General features: G+C 31.5%; 2 protein-coding genes and 1 long non-coding RNA gene across 7 annotated transcripts; 2 read left to right on the forward strand and 1 right to left on the reverse strand.

Annotated features, from left to right (window-relative positions):
* The first annotated feature begins 10,099 nt into the window (after window positions 1-10,099).
* On the forward strand, window positions 10,100-16,569 carry LOC114163960 (sulfate transporter 1.3-like). Of its 5 annotated transcripts, XM_028048364.1 has the most exons (16): window positions 10,141-10,585; window positions 11,423-11,525; window positions 12,031-12,225; window positions 12,470-12,825; window positions 12,938-12,986; window positions 13,081-13,288; window positions 13,452-13,632; window positions 13,797-13,862; window positions 13,959-14,072; window positions 14,192-14,308; window positions 14,398-14,524; window positions 14,810-15,096; window positions 15,201-15,391; window positions 15,749-15,834; window positions 15,954-16,030; window positions 16,144-16,569. In XM_028048364.1, exons 4-16 carry the CDS (start codon window positions 12,496-12,498, stop codon window positions 16,285-16,287), a joined length of 1,977 nt encoding a protein of 658 aa, XP_027904165.1. In that variant the 5' UTR covers window positions 10,141-10,585; window positions 11,423-11,525; window positions 12,031-12,225; window positions 12,470-12,495; the 3' UTR covers window positions 16,288-16,569. The 5 variants fall into 5 exon arrangements, with proteins under 5 accessions (XP_027904169.1, XP_027904165.1, XP_027904168.1 ...); XM_028048368.1 differs by lacking the exons at window positions 10,141-10,585; window positions 11,423-11,525 and adding an exon at window positions 10,100-10,115; XM_028048367.1 differs by lacking the exon at window positions 11,423-11,525.
* On the reverse strand, window positions 14,065-16,373 carry LOC114163961. Its single transcript, XR_003599454.1, has 2 exons — window positions 16,117-16,373; window positions 14,065-14,507 (listed from the first exon to the last, which is right to left on the reverse strand). It is a non-coding gene; the product is annotated as an uncharacterized LOC114163961 (long non-coding RNA).
* A 2,974-nt stretch (window positions 16,570-19,543) lies between the features above and the next one.
* On the forward strand, window positions 19,544-21,018 carry LOC114163687 (sporozoite surface protein 2-like). The gene is made up of 3 exons (XM_028047982.1): window positions 19,544-19,938; window positions 20,150-20,486; window positions 20,992-21,018. Exons 1-3 carry the CDS (start codon window positions 19,544-19,546, stop codon window positions 21,016-21,018), a joined length of 759 nt encoding a protein of 252 aa, XP_027903783.1.
* The last annotated feature ends 492 nt before the right edge of the window (window positions 21,019-21,510 follow it).

Genomic DNA, 21,510 nt, shown 5'->3' on the forward strand with positions numbered 1-21,510 from the left:
GTACATGTATCATACTATCCGTACCCGCGGGTACCCATTACCTGCAAAAAAATGAAAATGAAAATTTAATTTATATTTTATTAAGTTAAATTTAAATAAAATTAAAATTAGCAGTATATCTTATTATGTCAAATTTAATTATAATTAAAATTTAATTTAATTTTATATTTTATTTTTATAATTCTATATTAAAAAATTTATAAAATATAAATTTTTTAAATATTTGCGGGTATCGGGTATCCACGGGTACCTGCAGGCTTTAAAAATATCCGCAGGTATTTTTTAAGCGGATACCTGACAAGTAACGGGTGAATTTTTTGTGGCGGGTCGGGTTGCGGGTAGGCACTATTTGTGTCCGACCCGACCCGTTGTCATCCCTGTATACGACACTTATGGATAATTACTACTTAGGAGTACAATTGTTGAAAATGATTCTTAAGAGTAAGCGAATGAAAAATTGATGCATATGATCATTAAATTTCTTAAATACGAAGAAGTTATCATGATAAATTACACTTAACAATAATCGACAAGACCTCGTACTTTCTTTTTTTTTTCTATTGATCCATTGCATTTCAAACAATTTATATATTGGACATAAAGTCGTTGGAAGAGAGAAATAACCTACTATATCGTTTATTATTTGAATCATATTTTGATTTAATCTTAAAAACCCTTCCTTCTATTTAAAACGTTAAATTATGATTTTATAGATATAGATGATAAGCAGAAGAGTGGAAGTGGCAATGACAGCACTTAAATTTGAGAGTTTGGTATGTATGGAGGAGGGTGTGAGGCATTATTCTGCCATGCCATGGTCCCTCCCTATATACCCAATTTGGTTCTTCTGCTTTTTCAATGCTCGTGAAAAGACTTATAAGCACCACCACCGCCCTATATGTTACTGTGCACCACTTTTGAGCCCACGCACTAACTATTATTCCCATTGCATCACCAACTCTTTCAAACCTTCCTCCTCCCAATTACCAACATCTCGTTTATCAGATCCATTACGCCGCTACTAAATATCTAAGTGCATGTAACACAAAACCCAACAAAATCTAATGCATATCTAAACACTTATAAGAGTGTGATTAATAATTAGGGGTTTGATTTATAAGTTCGTGAATATATTAAATATGTATTTAGTTTTTAAATTTTAACATGTGATTAGAATTTGATAAAAAATTATTCTTTTAATTTTGTTGGAAGTGGGTTTAAAGTCTAATTCAACCCCACAAAACTGACTTTTAAGGTGAGGTTTGCTGATACCATGTTGGAAGTGAGTTTAAAGTTTAACTCAACCCCACAAAACAGACTTGTAAGGTGAGGTTTGCACCTCATTTATATATTGTGAATTGGTCTTATCTCTAATCGATGTGAAATTTCTAATAAATTTAATTACTTAAAATCTTTTTGACGTGGTTTGATAAATATCCAAACATAAATATTTATCTGAGCGAATATATCTTGATTCAAAATAATCTGGTAGCTTTGCAATATACGTGGAAGTAGTACCTAATTTTTAGGGTGATCGTGTTATAATAGGATTGACTCGTGTAGTTTGAAATATGTGTGATATGATATTTTGGAGTTTACGGGGCTATCTAAGAATGCCTATATGCAATGAAATTCAAAGATGCTATGCTTTTTGAATGATTGCAGCTTTAGTGGAAGTCAATTTCAATTTAAGTTATCAAGTTGGTGGGGTCCTCTATTCCCTTTTTGAGTTAGGTTGTGTTGATCATGTTGAAACTGTTAGTCAAACTCATTTTTTTCATTTTTCTTTTATTAATCATGTTTCTCACTCAATACTTCAACCCTAATCCCTTAGTATATAGATATTGTTCTGGATGCAATTATACTAAAAACACATATTTCATGTATAATAAAGTCATACCAGAATCTAACCATTGCAAATATATACATATGCGCTATATATATCTTTTAGATAAGGTTTTTATCATGAAAAGCAAATAAGTTGAAGTTTTTCTACAAACTAAATTCAATTAATTATCTATTTAATATATATTTTATTTTTTCATTCAACTTCTCTGAGATCTAAAACATATAAGTTAACTTTAATTAATGATTTCAAGTTTTTTTTCTTCTCTTACAAATTTTTATGGGAAAATTAATATAAGCAAAATCAAGTTAAATCTTTTAATTAATATTATAACCTTTGTTGGTATCAAGCTACTGTTTGTATAGAAAATCGTTGTTGTTATTACTGTTTTTTTCTTTGGATGAATAAAAGAGAATTAGGGTGGAAAATAATTTTATTGGATAAGTTGAAAAGTGAAAATGAATACAAAATTGGACTATTTTACAATGCTTATTGGACCTAATATTAATGCACTCGTTAAAAGAAGTGAAGAGGAGTTATCCATTTGAAATATCTAGTTGCAACTATAGTAGTTATTTCCGAAAAGTGTATGAGAATTAGAGATAAAAACTACATACCTTTTTTTTTATTATTTTAAGTTCTACTGTTGATCTAATTATTTGGACGGGAAACATTAGTTTGAGAATAAAAATATCTGACATGACATTAAACATCACTATTTTAATTAATGTAGTTTGAGCGATAAACACATCATTCAAATAATATTCAAGTGTTAAAAGCATTTTTTTTTCTCTTTTTTATCAAATTCAATCAAACATATTTTACATTTCAAAATCTTTTAATATGGATTTATATCAAGATTTCTCTCTTTATGTTTAAAAATGATTTTCCAACACTTGACTTTTTCTTTTTTCTTGAAAAACTTATTAAAAATCAAGAAAATAATTTTTCAAAATTAATATAATAAGCATGAAACAAATCCAAACAATTTCAAATCAAAATTTTCAACAATGTTTACAGTATATACATAACACTCTTTAATAAAATCGTTTCCTTTTTAATTATTTAAAGTTATCAAATATCATTTTCAAATATAAGATCATTTGGACCATTTTCACATGTCACAAGTAATTACTATTATAACTAAAAAATTATAATTGGTATTTAAAATTAGCTACAAAAAAATTGATCACATAAAATTAGTCACATAAGATTTTACTACAAAAATAATTAGTTTCTAAATTAGTCTTTAATTAATTAGTAACTAATTTAGTGACTAATTATAATTTTTATTTATAATATTGACTATTTTAGTAACCAATAATTTTTTACTTTATAAATTGTTATATAAATTGGTCACTAGTGACTTATTATTTTTAGTTTTTAAAATTGGTTTCTAATTGATGAGATTTTCTTGAAGTGAGTACACATATTAATAATGAATGAAATATTTTCACATTTAATTCTACCCATATTGTGAATCAACAATCTAATCAAAATTATTATCAAATTCTCACACAATGTTTAACTGCAAAATATAGAAAGAAAGAAAGAAAGAAAAACCATGGGTGTCACATAAGATGTAATGCATCAATGCTCGCATAACAAGCTATATGAATCGGTCCTAGATTGAAAAATTTAATTGTGTAGCTGATATAACAAGTTATATGAACCAAAAACACTTAATGTGTGTTAGCGATTTATGAATCCCAGTACACCCCCACAATTCTTGTTGTTAATGTTGTGTTGCACTTGCTAGGCCATGCGCGTGTTCGATATGCATGCTCTAGATATCATGCCAAGATCTCGTACAAGTGACCTCATTCCACACTCATATAAGTGATTTCATCAAGTGCATGCTGCAAATCATACACTACTTGCAAGGGATATGAAAATCATTAAAAACTTTGTTTTAAACTAAAATTCTTACACCACATAAAATTTTTTAATTACAAAGTTTAACCTCCCAATAATGTAGTCTTTAGCACTTTCACACACCATAGGAATGAACATAATTGATTTAAAATTAATTTAGTGCTATCATAATTAACAAGTGACTTATTTTTACCTATATGAACTTTATTTATGGCGTCTCCAATTACAAAGGTTGTGTTACCACCACTTCTTTGTTTGCAAGTGGCTTAACTCTCATTCCCCTTGATGTTTCAAAAATCATATTTCTTCCCAATGGTTTTGTCAAAGGATTTGCTAGATTTTGTTCTGACTTCAGATAATCAATGAAAATAGTTCCACTCTCAGTTGTTTCACCAAATTATGTCTCAACTATATATGTCTATTCTTTCTATTATAGTTCTTGTTTAAGTTATAGCTATTGTCGATTCACAATCACAATGTACAAACATAGATGGGGTTGGTTTCATTCTTAGAGGAATGTTTGTTAAGAAGTTTTTCAACCACTCGGTCTCACTACCAGCCATTTCGAGAGCAACTGCCTGATTGATCTTCATGTAATCGCATCACCCCCAAGTGTGAATACATAACCATAGTAGATTTTGTCTCATCTGAATCTGCGATTGTACCCTTCTAATACAACGAGAAATCCACTATATTCAATGACATAATTCATTGAACCTTTTAAGTATCTCACAAGTCTTGCAAGTGCATCCTAATGTTCTTGATTAGGACATTGAGTGTACCTACTCAATATACCTATTACATAAGCAATATCATGTATAGAAAAGCTCATTAAGTGTAGTAAGTCTCAATTATCTGGGCATACTGAGGTTCAGAAATAAATTCTCCTTTATTTTTCATTAATTTAGAGTTAGCATCATAAGGTGTACTCACGGGTTTGAAATCATAATACCCAAACTTCCTAAGAAGTTTCTTGATGTATTGTTCTTGGGATAATAATATGTTATTTCCCTTCCTTATGATTCTTAAGAGTGACTACTAACCACATCTATGTCTAGCATGTGAATTTAATAGTTGTTCTACCCTACTCAGGTTTCCCAAACTATCTTTCGGATCAGCCGTACTCCCACATATGCATAATATCTAGAACATGCAATTAAAGCTTATAATCTGGGTTTCCAAACTATCTTTCAGATCGATATGGACTCTCGCATGTGAAAAATTCATAAACTATGCAATTAAAACAAGAATAAAAACATAAGAGATTGTGGAAACATATTATATTGAATGAAGAATTTACAGAGAATTAAGAATATTTTACACCCAACTCCCGTGAATGAGAGAGTTAGCTACTCCTAGACATATTGAACACAAGACTGATGTGAAATTGAATGTTTCCGGCCTTCAGAGTGTCATTCTAAGTTCAAGTGTAGAGATATTAATTACGTATGATAGGTCCTTTATTCATAGACTTTCATAATTGGACTTGGACTTGGTTTGGTACTTGAATAAATTGTAAGAGATAATCCTTTATATATATCTTTTAATCTTTTGAGATTCTATATCTTTGAATTACTCTTAAATTATTTTGATTTATAATTTGAATAACTAACTTTGTGATATTTGATCTTTTTGATAATATTTGATTATTCAATATTATACTCATTAGTTGTAATCTTCTCAAATATATGAAATTTTTACTTATTTACAAAATATAATCCACGTATTTATTTTTTTTCTCTTTTATTAAATAAAACCTGAATATCAAGTAAAATCAAAAAAATAAAATAACAATTGAATATAAAAACATAATAATATTAATTATCATATAATGTTCAAAACGAAGCAACTAGTGTGGAGAGAAAGTTTTGCATTGCTTCCGTAAATCAGACAACGTGAGAAAGGAATACCAAAACTGCAACTAACCTTGCAACCAACCGCCTAGTATATTTTGCAATATAATCTACTATGATTATTTTATAACAATCCTCATGTTTAACAATGGTGGGTTTAACTTACATTTCAACACATTCTCTCTTAAAATCTCAATTCATCAAAATATGTCAAGTTACCTTCCTTAACTTCAAATCCTTTGCTTTCAAAAAATTGTTTTGAAGGAGAGGGTTATGAATGCTCTAACTTACTCAGAAAAACTAATTTCACAACTTAGTATACCATTTATAACCCAAAACTAATAAAGATTTGTCTTTTCTATTAAATTAAATTTCGCATACAATCATATAACCTCACTCATGCAATAAAAATAAAAAACATTGAGATTTGAGGAAAAAATGAAAGATATCAAAATTTTGATCGAATAAAGTTATCAATGTATCTTTATCGAAGATATCGCAATTGGCCTAATCTTTATCATCTTCTAATTGTCAATATTTGAAGGAGAAAAGAACGAATAATTGTCTCAAAAATAAAATAAAAAAAAAAGTTTAAAAATAATGGAGTTTTAGAGAATAATCGTTTATGATAAATAAAAGTAATATATATATATATATATATATATTAATATAATAAAATATAGAGTTAAACATGTTTTTTGTCTCTTAACTTTTAGTGAAAATTAGAATTAGTTTCTTTCCGAAATTTTGACTCAATTTAGTCCTCCAACTTTATAAATGTTTGGATTTAATCCTTTTAACAAAATTTTGTTAAATTTATTTAACGTTTCAACCGTGTTTCAAGACAGTTTTTTAGTTAACATTAAAGCGGAAATATGTCAAGTGGGGTAAACAACTCAACTGCTACCATGAAATACATTTAAAACGTTAAATAAACTTTAAACAATCGGTTAAAATGACTGAATCCAAACATTTTTAAAGTTAGAGGATTAAATTAGACCAAGATTTTAAAAAGAGACTAAATCCAATTTTCACTAAAAATTAAGAGATAAAAAACATATTTAATCTTAAAATATAAGCATCCACTGAGATTGTGAGGACCTTATTATACCACATTCATCAACATTCAAAAGGGTTAGGAGAAAATAGCAACCCCAACTTAGCAAAACGCAATATCATACAAAAAGAAAAAAGGACCATCATTTTAGGAATTTCTACAAACATGTTCTTCTAGACGAAAAACTCCAACCACTACATTTTGTTTCCACCTCAATTATATTGAGGGCTTGATAAAAGGCCTTAACTTCTTCACGAAAGTGTAAATGGAAGTTTCTTCTGTGATTTTTAACCTACCCTAAAGATATAGATTGTTATAATCCATCACAAGTACTAATCAAAGACGCAGAACAAAATGAAAGTAGCAAGAATGAATCAAAAAGCTAAAGAGAAGAAAGAATATAACAAACGACAAAAATAAAGAATAAAGGATAAAAAAACTACGATGAGAAGCAAAGACGCAAAGGCAAGTATTTCTAAAGTGGCAAAAGAAGTAAGGGAGACAGACAGTTTATGACGTTGATAAAAACAAAAAAGTTATGAAATATATCGAAGAAGGAAATCATTGTCATTGCCTATATTAAAAAAAATATCTTTGTCGAATGAAATTATAACATCTGGCACGCATGAAAAAGGTGTTGTTAACCTGTTATAAACACAGTATTCTCTAACTAAATAAAACATTTTAAGTATAATCAATGACCAAGAGTTGGTTAGTATTAGAGCGGTAAAAAAGGTTGAAATCCGTGAGCCAATCTGGCTTACTACGGGTTTGGATTGGGTTTTGTTGAAATTTTTTTATAAATTTTAATATGGGTTAATTTTTGACCCGACTCATTTAAAATTTGGCTCATCCGGATTGAATCCGTGGTGAGCCGGGTTGGGTCACCAACCCTCAGACCTCAGATAAAAGGGTCACACAAGTGTTTTTATATATTTTTTTATTAAGTTGGGCTTTACATTTGGGTCATGTTATGTTGTTTTTTTATCCAACACATAAATGATTTGTATTTGTTTTTATTTTGGTTTGTACTTTGATTGTATTAAATTTTATTTAAATTTTAATTAGAATTACAATTTAGTTTTGACTGGAAAAAAAAATCTTTTTTAATTAAGTAAACCCGTGAGCCAACCCGTTTAACCCGCCAACCCGTGGTGAGCCGGACCGGGTTCGAAATTTTTTGGCTCGCTAAAAAGTGGGTCGGGCTGGATTGACTTACTAAATCATTAACCCGTGGTGGGTCGGGTCAAGTCGGGCCGGATTACCCGTTTCGACAGCTCTAGTTAGTATATTTAGTTGATTAAACACATATTATTGTAGTAGTTAATTAAAATAGAGATTTAAATTATAAAATCTTAAAATTTTACTATTTATATAATATTTTGAATTAGATTTTACATATAATTGTAATATAATAAGATTAATAGAATTGTATAAATTATTAGTTTTTACTGCACCAGTTGTTCACGTCTTTAGGTGAATATATTTCGTTTAAAGAAAACCTAAACATAATTGAAATTTAATGCAATAAAAAAATCATTATTATTTGTATTATCAGTCATAATATCATCTAATTAAAATTTATTTTTTTCGTGTTTAACCTAGTAAAATATAATATAATTAAAATTTTACCTCATTAGTTTGTTAGTTGCAACATCACCTAACATTCGTATATTTTAATAAATTTCAATTAAAATAAAATCTAATTAAAAATAAAAGGTGTTCTTTCTACAACATTTTTACTAATTCCAATCAATTAAAATAAAATGTATTTTTTTTTCTGATACACTCTTAAAACTCTTATAGTTAGAATTCTAAAGAATTCACAAAGTGATTAATTTCATAAACTTATGTTTGGTGAATTATTAACAGAGGAATTAATTTTATTTTAGTAATTTGTCATTTTATTATAGAAGGTAAAATCTACTATTCTTATTACGACTTCATGATTTTTGATTTTATAAATCTCTTATAATCTTAACCATAAGATTTTTTTTTCTACTCGGATATTAATGTCTTTGATCAAGCTCAAAAACGAAGGTATTATATCTGACTTTTTTTCAAGACCCACAACCTTATTCAAAGAAATGACACAATCAACAATTTCCGTTATTACTGCTTCTATAATCAATGGAACGATGATGAATCAACAAATCCTAACTAAAGTCAAATATACACCAATATAATAATTGTTTTAGAATTAAAATTTTAAATCAATCAAATTTTATAATAAGTGAAAGAATCACAAAATAAAAAATTAAGAATAACATACCTTTTAATTATAGAAACATGATATTTATATAAATAATATAAATAAAATATATATTACAATAAAATTCTTAAATAATAACTAAGTTTAATGACAAAAAATAATTATTTTATGTATCAATTTATAAACTAAAACTTATTGGTAACTAAAATAATTTCTATTATGAATAAAAAATTATAATTAATATTTTAATTAATTTCTAAATTAGTCATTAACATTAACTACCAATATTTTGATGACTAAAAAAATTGGTCACTAATATTAATTAATGATCAATTTAGACATCAATTTATTTAATAACCAAACCCTTGAACAAATAATATCAGGGATCAATTTAAAATCTAATTCACAAATTAATTATAATTTTTTATTCATCATAATAATAATAAATGATATTTAGTTTATAAATTAGTTACTACCGATCATCTTTTATCTCTAAAATTGATTTTTATTTAAAAAAATTGTAGCGGAAAAAACCACAAAATGTTACACAATATTCTATAATGAAATATGTAGAGTTGACTAATACACAATAGAAATACTGCTTCTATAATTAAATAAATATACACAATATTCTAATTTGTAGAGTTGAGCAGAATCTATCTATTAAGTATGATAACAATTTCTTGTAAAAGTAAAAATAAGACAACTGTTTAAATTTTATTTAATATCACGGAGTGAAAGTTAAAAAGTTGCATGCTTTGGAAAGAAACGAAGGAAGAGTTTTTTCAAACTTTGAATATTGAGATGCCAGCAAGAGCATCGTCACCACATGCCAACTTTGAATGTGGACGCTATGTCGTCCTTCGTTAAATTTCAAACCATATTACATAAACGTGGGGTCCCTCCCCAAGCCCAACACAACACAATGCAAAAACAAGATTGTCCCACTCACTTTTCATAAATAAATAAATTAATTAAAAAAAAAAAAAACACAGCTAGCCTAAATTTCCTACCCCTAAATTTTCAATCACACTTCCAAAGTTGCAAGTTACAAAATTTTTTATAGAGTGATTACTACTCCATCTTGTTTGTGTTCGAAGTGTCAAATTTTTAATATTTATTTATTTATTTTAGAAATATAAAATGTGAGACTCCAACCACGGCAACGAACCATGCAAGGATTAATACGGTAATCATTAGAATTAATAATAAATTGTACTTCATATTAAAATAAGCTTTGTAAACCAAGTGCGCTCTTTCTTCCATGGAAAGGTATCGTGGGGACATTATCAAGCTTTAACCTTTTCGTTTTTTTTTGTTGGGATCTTCTTTTCTGTTCTCTCTTGCTGTCGGACGTTTGGATACACATTTTTTATCGGCGACCAAATAGGGTTTGTCCTCCGAGGTTCACGATTGTTAACCAAACCTTGTTGTAGGTTATTCAAGAGTTAATACACCTGGAACTGAACCCGGATGATTCATTGAACCTGGACAGTGATTGGGGTTATTTATTTTCCTTAAATAAATTTAGTAACAAAGTCCTTTTGTAACACAACATGTTTAAGGAGAAACTATTCGCTGACTGTGCCTGGTTCTGTTGGTTTTTTTTCTTTAATGTAACTGCTCCGTTCCCAAGTCCTGCTGCGTTTGTCACTTTGTCTGCTCTTGCTTTTACGATCAAAAGTAGAAGTGCAGTCTTTTCAGAGAGACATGTGAGAAGGAAAGGAAAACCGATGGTAATGGTACGTGGGGAGTGGAAGCCCAACCTGTTTAGTTTACTCTTTTAATTTCTGGTTATTAATTCCCTCCTGAGATATGCATATGCATATATGTATATATAGTAGCATGTAAAAAACTGTCTGTTTGTTAGTTAGTGTTTCTTTTCTTTTTTTTCACTTCCGTGTGTTGCAGGTCCTTCTGTCTTTGTAATTTCTTTTTTTTGCTTTAGACGAATTCTGACATGGGAAGGGTTAAAGTGAGTTTGTGAAGAAAAAAGAATACTTTTGGTGTTAGTGTAATTGGAATCCTCCACTGGCAATGGCTTGCATGAGAAGCCAAGGAAGGATGTGTTTATTGGGAGTCTATTTTAGACTTTATTCTTTCTCCAAACGATTTTGGAATAACACTTGGTGGTTCAGAAATCATAAAGGGCTGAGAGTTGGAAAAGTCCACATTTTGGTTGTCTGGTTCTGAATAAATTATGCTGTCATGTTCTTTACTGTCATACACTGCAGCCACATAAGTGAAATCAAGTAAATTCTGATAATGCTATTAGATATCAGTATTTGTAGAATGCATATCATGGATATATAACTACATGGATGTAAATTATGGATCTGCATTTAATTTGATTTGGATGTAATAATTATTATTGGTTTTCACATTAGGAAGCGATTTATTGAGATTCAATTATTGTGACTCTGTGGGACAGTCAAAACACGGTTTGGACTTTGGACTTTTTGAATGTTGTTTATTTCCGTTTGGAGTGACTTTACGGTTTTTTTTCAATTTTTATTGAGGTTTAAGAATTTGATTCCTTTCTAATCTTGTCTGAGAGTTACGTGTTTTTAATTGTTCAGGAATTAAAAAGGATGATAATTGAGAATTTTGTACCTATGGTTTGTAAAGTGAGAGGGACTTGTGCGTGAGTTCATTCGTGCTTGTGCTGGTGCTTGTGAAGAGGTGCAAACGAAGACCATTTACTTATATACTGGATACAAATTTTTGCCATCGGTCTTCCTTAATGTGAACTGTATTCTCTGATTATCTTTAGCTTACACTAGACATGTTGGTAGTCATCATAAAATCTGCGAAATCTTTGTTTTTGATCAAATTAGTCTTGAGATTTGACTTAATAAATCGGCTAACAATTCCACTCCCAAGAATTAGTACTTCCAATGGATGGTTGCCATTGACATGTTTAACTTCTCTGTCTTTTTCTTTATTTGAACTTTATTGACTTCGTGAATTTTTATAAAAGCACTTAGAAATTGCAAGTTGTAATGTGATTTTATTAACTTCTAGATGTACTAAGTTTGTTCCCAAAACGTACAATACTTATCGTATTCTCCGTCATTCCTCTGAAGTTACGATAGATACTTGCTAGAAGAAGACAGTGTGACTTGGGTGAATTAATTCCTGGGTAGTTTGGTCAGGATTGAATATTAAGCATTGTTTTGTAATGCAGGATTTTGACAAGTATTCATGCGATCCGGTTCACACATTATATGGTGTTGTTTTCCAATCTCAGCTTGAGAACATTGACCTGAAAGATTAAGTCTTTGAGGTCATAATCCAAACCTTACCCGTTTAAGAAGGCATTACAGCTTCAACCAGTGACCATTCAAATCTTCTATCACGTATCCCCTCGCCTTCTATTCAGGTTAGTAAGCATTTCAAAATTTTCTCATACTTAGTAGGATATATCAGTCACAAATCAACATCTAAAATTCCATAGTAGGTGCCTGATTATCTTCATTATTGGACTATATATTAGAGCTTTAAGCAACATGGTAGACTTCATTATTGCATGCAGTATAAACCATATTTAGTGATTGCTAATCACACTCCTTGATGTCCTTATTTTTTCCCAGTATTTCTGGTTATGACTTTTCCCTGTATTACAGACTGAAGGTCCAGGCTGAGATCTTCAATGGGCCGTTCTGGTGATCAGAGTCTTGAAACCAAAGAGATCGATCTGAGAAGTATGTCGTCTTCTTCACATGGTCAGGTACCACAAGTCCACAAAGTGGCAGTTCCTCCGAGACAGAACCTCTTCAAGGAATTCCAAGACACCATAAAAGAAACATTCTTTGCTGATGATCCTCTAAGACCCTTCAAAGATCAATCTAAATCAAAGAAGTTCATCCTCGGTATTGAGGCCATATTTCCAATACTTAAGTGGGGAAGAAGTTACAACCTTAAAAAATTTAGAGGGGATTTAATATCTGGTCTCACTATTGCGAGTCTTTGCATTCCTCAGGTACTTATGTTTGCTTTACCGTGGATTTCAAGTTTTGAAGGCTATGAGAATAATTCATGATGCATTCCCCATTTTTCACGGTTCTAACTTCTAATGCTTGGCTGAAAAACAGGATATTGGATACGCCAAGCTTGCACATTTGGCTCCACAGTATGGGCTGTGTAAGACTCTATTTGCCTCTCACCAGCAGCTCAATTTTTTTATTTGTACGTTAGACTGATTCTTTTTGCATTTTTTCTTTCTACTCGTTTACAGACTCAAGTTTTGTTCCACCATTGATCTATGCTGTCATGGGTAGCTCTCGTGATATTGCTATAGGACCTGTAGCAGTGGTTTCTCTCTTGTTGGGGACCCTACTTAGTAATGAGATTGATCCTATTAAAAATGCGGAAGAATATCAGCGACTTGCTTTTACAGCCACTTTTTTTGCTGGAATTACTCAAGCAACGCTTGGTGTTCTTAGGTATGACAACACTACCACCCAATATATGGATTTTGCATTTGGACATTTCAACCACTGAAGTTTATGTCTTGTGCAACTGCTACCAGTTACAACTAATGTTACACTGTTTAACATCACACCATATAATATTATTGTTGCCTTATTTATTTACTTATTCAACCAGGTTAGGATTCTTGATCGACTTTCTATCCCATGCTGCTATTGTCGGTTTTATGGGGGGTGCTGCCATCACTATTTCCCTTCAACAGCTCAAAGGTTTTCTTGGCATTAAATCTAAAATGTTCACAACGAAAACTGATATTGTCTCTGTGCTGCATTCAGTAATCCATACAGCCCATCATGGAGTATACTCTCCTTCTCTCTCTTAATATACATGCAAATTATTAATTACAGGAATCCTAATCTGAACAAGTCCGTGCCTAAATTTAGATAGCCAACTTTTAGTGTTACTGTTATCTGTGTGTTGAACACAAAATTGACTAATAATTTATAACACTTTATCTTGTAGTGGAACTGGCAAACTATAGTCATTGGAGTTAGCTTTTTGAGTTTTCTTCTGGTCACCAAATACATTGTAAGACATTATACCACCCCTTTATGCATTTTGCTACTATTCCCTAATTAGGATTTCGTACATTGTTTTCTCATTCATTCATATTATGTGCGCCAGGGAAAGAAAAACAAGACACTATTCTGGCTGCCAGCAATTGCTCCATTGATATCCGTTATTTTGTCCACTTTTTTTGTATTCATAACCCGTGCAGATAAGCAAGGAGTAGAAATTGTAAGTATATGTTCATTCTCATCAAAAGACTGATAACGTATTTTAGGAACAACTGATGGCAAGAGTGTCATAATATTAGTTACATCAAAACTGAAGTTTTTGTCCATTGATATGTGAAGGTGAGAAAAATAGAAAAAGGAATCAATCCATCATCTGTTAAAGATCTTTATTTAACAGGAGAAAATCTTGGAAAAGGTTTTAAAATTGGCATCGTGGCAGGCTTGATAGCATTGACTGTGAGTAACTTTGACACCAATACCTCTCTTGAAGAGTTGTCCTTTTTACTCCTGTAGTTCTAATTAAACCATTACATTTCGATGGCCAGGAAGCCTCGGCAATTGGAAGAACATTTGCATCTATGAAGGACTATCAACTGGATGGAAACAAAGAAATGGTTGCACTAGGAGCAATGAATGTTGTTGGTTCGATGACTTCCTGTTATGTGGCAACTGGTAAGCTCGTAGACAAGGTTTATGAATCTAGCTACTATTGTCATAAAAATTGCAAGTTTAAGAAATATGAAACAGGAGGTCATGTTTCATAAATATATACTTTTAGCTTTAAAATATCAAACAAAAATGGAAAAAACAAAATACTAAGCAGATAAAGTTGGATCTATTCCTATAGAGTTTAATGTCTACCTGTACATAAAGAGGATTTGAAACTATATATTTATCTTGTGGTCTAGTGATTTATAAAGTTTTGTAGCCCCTGATCTATACTTTTGTTACCTTCAGGTTCTTTCTCTCGTTCAGCTGTAAATTTCATGGCTGGCTGCCAAACTGCAGTCTCTAACATTGTGATGTCAGTAGTTGTGTTCTTAACCCTGGAATTCATCACTCCACTTTTTAAGTACACTCCAAATGCCATTCTTTCTGCCATCATCATTTCTGCTGTCATCAACCTCATAGACTATGAGGCAGCAATTTTGATTTGGAAGATAGATAAGTTTGACTTTGTCGCTTGCATGGGTGCATTCTTTGGGGTTGTTTTTGTCTCGGTTGAGATAGGACTTCTAATTGCTGTAAGTACTATAATCAATGCTTATCTTATGCTCCAAAAGGTCAAAGTAATTTCTGACTAATCTTGTTTATTTCGTATATGTTATATTGCTACATTCTATGGCAGGTCTCGATATCCTTTGCAAAGATCCTACTACAAGTAACAAGACCCCGAACCGCAATTCTGGGGAAGATTCCTAGGACTAATGTCTATAGAAACATCCAACAATATCCAGAAGCTAGTAAGGTTCCAGGTGTACTGATTGTAAGAGTTGATTCTGCAGTATATTTTTCCAACTCCAATTATGTCAAAGAAAGGTAAAGCCTTGTTCCTCCTTTGTTTATTCGTTTACGATATTTTACTCTTTTGAATGAACTGAAGTGAAACAATCCAATCTGTACACTAATTTAATTGAAAAAAGCTTTTTGGCAGTAATCTAAATTCCTAAGGATTAAGAACAGATATATGATTCAAAACATAAGGAACACCCATACGTACCATACTACAAAATTTAGATGTGGATGTAAAAATACTAACAGTGTTACTCATGAAAAAATACCCAGTCTCTATCCGATATATCTTACACTGATAAAGAAAGAGGAATATAACGTAATTTTATGAAACTGGTTTTCAATTTAGCATATTCATGTCGCCTAATAATTACCCTTTTGCAGGACATTAAGATGGCTGATGGATGAAGAAGAAAAAGTGAAAGGAGAATACCCCACAAAAATCCAGTTTTTGATAGTTGAAATGTCACGTGAGAGTCTTTATTTTAATCCTTAATTCGTTATTCCCCTTACAAATTCCCGGAGTAAAACCTTCATTTTCGTCTTGTTAAATTTTTATTATTTATTGAGTTTCGTGTTCATGATGCAGCCGTTACTGATATCGACACAAGTGGCATCCAAGCCTTCCAAGAGTTACACAAAAGCCTTGAAATGAGAGGAATTGAGGTAACTAATTAACTTGTGGCCAAGAATAATATGCTCATAATATTGTATGCATGAGTGATTAGAAAATGATATATTATGTAACTTACCGCAAGTTGTTCTTCCTCTTATGCAAGCTTGTTCTGGCAAATCCTGGTCCAGTAGTGACAGACAAGCTTTACGCATCCAATTTTGCAAACACAATAGGAGAGGACAAGATCTTCCTCACCGTTGCAGAGGCTGTTGCATATTGTTCTCCAAAGGTGGTTGAGGACCCTTGAAAAAGATCAAATATTGTTGTGAGACCACAAATTTTCAGTGTATTAGTTGGGGTAGTAAAGGATTAGATAGAAAAAGGTACAGTGGAAGAAATTCTGCCATAGTTAGTGCTGGTTCTAGGATCCTTATCCAAAAGTGTGTAGATTAAAGTTAATATTTTATTTATGGTCTCATTTTCAGAAGGGAAGTAGTTGTTCATCATCCCTTCCTCTCTCATTGAGCCACTAAAAGAATTAGAAGAATAGATAAATCAAATAAATGGAGCAGATGGATTTTCTTTTTCTTTTTCTTTCTTTTTATTACGTACTGACAGATGCAACAGGTTTGGCTCTTGCATGAATGAAGAGACGAAACAAAGCCAGATTCATACAAGCAGAGATTGTAAAAAGTTTTTCACTTTCTCGAAAGAAAGTATGCAAGCGTCAGATTCCAATATAAAAAGTAGAGGAAGCCTTTAGTTGCCTTAACTAGTTAGAACTTAAATCTACGGATTTATTTTATATAATTAAAATTTATAAAATAAATATTTAATATGTAATTTTATTCTATTTTTAAATTTATAATGAGTAATTAAATTTGGTAGATATGATTTTTTCTCATTTTTATAATTTTATAATTATTAAATTCAATTTAATATAAATAAAAAATAGTCAATTAAAACACTAAGTATGGAAATAAACAAACACAATGATAGTTTGAGATCCTTATAACAACTCTTGGGAACTTATATTTGAAATAATCTTTTAAATAAGAGAAAGGACAAACAGAAGACAATCCTAGCTTGTTGTGCCGTTTCTTTTTCATTTGCTGATTAATATATATTCTAACAATTTTACTAAAATATTTCACACTCCAATCATACATATTTTTTTAAAACATATGAAGTAATTAATTTGAGAATGAATTAACGATACAAAACTAATTTCTTAAATATTAAAAAACAAAATCATTAGTCAAATTGATTTTTTTCTAAAGTAAAAATGTATAGTTAGCACGGGACCAAAAGAGTATTAAAAAAATATATACTATGCCCACATGTGGATTTAGGTAGAGGAAGAGAAAAATAGAAAATAAATAAGAATAAAAATAAATGTGACAATGATATGTTAAAAAAATAAAATAAAATAATTATATATATATATATATATATATATATATATATATATATATTGGTCGATTGTCTGTCAAAACATCAATGTATTAAAGTGGTATTATATTCTTTAATATAATATTAAAATTTTATAAAATGAAACAGTTTTATTATTAAATAAATTTATTAAAAATTACAAATGGAACTCAGCAAATAAAAGAATTACGAAATTGTATGATATTCAATCAGTTTTAATTAATAACAAATGATACATTTTAAAATGTATTAAAATTTATGTTAAATTACTTTTTTTTTGTCTTTGTTTTTATTAAAAAGTTTTAAATTGGTTCTCTAGGTTTTTTTTCTTAATTTGGTCTTGATTTTTTTTAAAATGATTCAATTTGATCTTATTTGTTAGTTTGACCAAATGGTGTTAAAGTTAATGTCACGTGTCCATTTGTGATTTTTTTTTTTAAATTTTTTAATTTTTTTTACACATGTCATTTCATAGGTGTGCCACATGTCAAAAAGTTTCAGTTTGGTTCTTATATTTGTTTTTAGTTTCAATTTAGTTTAATTTTTTGTAAAACTTAAATAATATTATACTCAATCTACTTTTTGTGTAAATCTTATGGTGATATTCTTACTAAAATTAACATTTTTTATAAATATTTCTAGAAATATTTTTAAATTAACTTTAAAATCTAAATGAAATACATATTTGAAATTATGTTAGTTAGAGTTTGAATGTGATTATTAGATCTCAACGTAAAGCGAAACATAAATCATGCAACCAAAAATTTGATGAACAAATTAAAATTAATAAGTTGAATAGCAAAATTATCAAGATTCAAGTATTAACCCCATATCAATTTACCCATATCAGTTGTCCTAAATATCACCATAAGATTATCACCATAAGACTTATACAAAAAGTATATTGAGTCTCAATTTAAGGAAGAACAATATTGCTCTATTTTTACAAAAATAAGGACTAAATTGAAACTTTTTGACACATGGCACAAATATGAAGTGACATGTATAAAAAATAATAAAAGTTAAAAAAAACACAAATTGACATGTGACATTAACTTTAACACCATTTGGTCAAACTAACGAAAATAACCAAATTGAATTATTTTTAAAAGAACAAGAACCAGATTGAGACAAAAAAAAATACTGGAGGACCAATTTGAAACTTCTTTTGACAAAAAAAAAGGACCAAAAAAGTAATTTAACCTAAAATTTATTAGACTTAATTGGTCGGATGGTCTCCACTTTGGTGGGTATGTGTCAATTTATTCCCCGTTTTTATTTTTGTGTCAATTTCGTTCCCAAATATATTTAAGTGCAATAATCAAGTCATTGCCGGTAGTTTTCTAGAAACTATGTTAACTAATAGTGAGCTAATGTGTCACCAATAACGAATATGTGTCCAAATTTGTAACTGTATCATGACAATGGGTGGTTTACGTATGAATTTATTTCTTTCTAGTGGAGAAGCTTCAAGTTTTCCCTAATCATTCTTTCTTTCATTGTTTGTCTCGTCCTTTCTTCTCTTCTCCTTCTTAGAGGAAGTTTGTTGGTGAATAGGTGTTGGTTGAAGTGTTGTCTTCTCCTTCCCAGAACAATGTCTTGCAATCGCAATCACCCTTGCTCATCTTGTTCATGAGGGACACAAAATCACATCATTTCTTCTCCTAATGCTTGGTCTTGGGGCTTCAATGAAACCCCAATTTGCCACTATAGAGAGGTTGCAATGTTGAGAGTGACTAAAACTGTTAAGAATGGTGGGAAACAATTTTTGGGTTGCCTAACTAGAAGGTTTGATCAATGCTTTTAATTTGGATTCGACATATATGTTTTTCTTGTTAACAATAAGTGTTGGTTGTTAAATGATCTTTGTGTGTAGGGGTGGGCAAAAAATCTAATTTTCTTGATCCAATCCACTTTTGCTCCAATCTAATCCATTTATAATCCATTTTATTAAAAATCCAATCCATTTAAAATCCATTTAATGGATCTGGATTTCAATCTAATCTACATTTTATATATTTTATGGATTGGATATCCATTTTATAAATCAAGATTTTTAAATATGGATAATCCAAAAAATTCAATCCAAATTTTCAATTTAAATTTTTAGTTGGGTTAGACTAAAGGTTGAGATGGACTATGCTAAATTCAGACTAGGACGGGCCTTACTCGACGACCTATACGGATCGAGCAGGCCCAACGACCATAAGAGGTTGGACGGGCCTAAAGATATGAATGGACTAGGCGAGCCTGAAAAACTGAACGAGTCGATCGGGCCCAACGATCAGAAAAATTTGAGTGAGCCCGATGAACCGAACGGGGCAGGTGGGCCCGAAGATCCGAACGGGCCAAGCGGGCCCGATAACCCAAATGACTCAAGCGAGCTCGAAGAACCGAATGGGTCAGGCAGGCCCGAAGACCCGAATGACCCAGACGGGTCTGATGACCCGGACGGGCTCGACGACCCGGACGGGCCCGACAACCCGAACGGACCCGAAGACCCAGATGGGGTGGACGACCTGGACGGGTCCTAGCGACCCAGACGGGCATGATGACCCGAACGGGCCAGACGAGTCTAACGACCTACACGGGCCTTACGACCCGAATGGGCACGACGACACGAACGGGCCGAACGACCCATGGGTCGGACGATCCGAACGGACCTGACGACTCAAACGACCCAGATGGGCCCGACGACCCAGACGGGCCTGACGACCTACACAGGCCTTACGACCCAGATGGCACGACGACACGAACAGGCGCGTCTACCTGAACGTGCCCTACGACTCATATCGACTCGACGTCTTGGACGAGCCCTACGACCCGGACGGGCCCGACGACCCAAACGGGCTTGACGACCTGGACATGATCGACGACCTGGATGGGCCCGACAACTCGGACAGGTCTGACGACGTTGACGTACCCGACGACCCAGACGAGCCCCACGACTCGAACGTGTCTGACTACCCGATTAGGCCCGACTGTTTAGACGGGTCTGTCCGATTCATTGGGCCCATTCGGGTCGCCCGACCCGTTCACGTTGTTGAGCCTGTTCGTGTTGTCGGGCCCGTCCGGGTTGTCCGGCCCGTTCGGGTCGTCAGGCCCCTCTGGGTTGTCGGGCTCGTCCGGGTCGTCGGTCTCATCCGGGTCATCTGGGCCTTAATGACACAAGTTTTAAAAAAATCAATTTAAATTTATTTTATAAAAAATGGATTCTGGAATTTGAACTTGATCTAAATATTTGGATTGGATTTAAATCTTTATCCAAATATTTGGATCTGGATTTTAAAAAAATCCAAACTACTTTTGCTAAAGAAATGGATTTGAATCAAAAATCTAATCCATGATATAAAATGGATGTGGATTGGATCATTAAAAATCCAATCCATGCCCACCCCTATTTGTGTGTACATACTATAAACCTGAGCTCAACCCACTAACTAAAAAAATGCAAGACTGACTTTAAAACTAAAAAGCAATACAAGAATGTAAACTAATTTAGAATTTAAAAGCTAAATGCAAGCAACAATTAAACAAGTAAACTCATGAGCTGTAAATTAGAACTGAAACTGAACCATAGTGTTTCATTGAAAATTCAAAGGCTTAAAAGAGATAAAAAAAAATTAAATGGTGAAAGGAAACTTACTTAGCATAATCTCAGCTAATTTGTGCTCGTAAATAACTAAGTAAAACTACCTACACACTAAGGAAAACCACAATCTCTAAAGGTCCCTTTGTGCTGCTCAGAGATAGAGAAACTATCTTACAGTGCACTTTCCCTTCCTCTCGCGCACCAAAACATAAACCCTACCTTCAATACATTCCTATCTTGTATTTTTCCCTCGCCTTAATTTTTCCATTGAGTTTTTCACCATGTTTTTCATAATATAGTATACGATAAAGCACACAACTTTTCTTAATTATGTTTTAGTATGTATATTCTAAAATAGTTGACATATCTTACTACAGATTATTATATGAATATTTTTAATGACAATTATATATTCCTTCAAAGTTGTGTAGTAATGTGCCTTTATTTTTAAATCATAGGTAATTTTTAAATTGCCTTTTTATACCATATTTCATTAGCAAGTTAAAC

Source organism: Vigna unguiculata, chromosome 9 (assembly GCF_004118075.2).
Source record: "Vigna unguiculata cultivar IT97K-499-35 chromosome 9, ASM411807v1, whole genome shotgun sequence".
In the NCBI taxonomy this organism is placed as follows: Eukaryota; Viridiplantae; Streptophyta; class Magnoliopsida; order Fabales; family Fabaceae; genus Vigna; species Vigna unguiculata.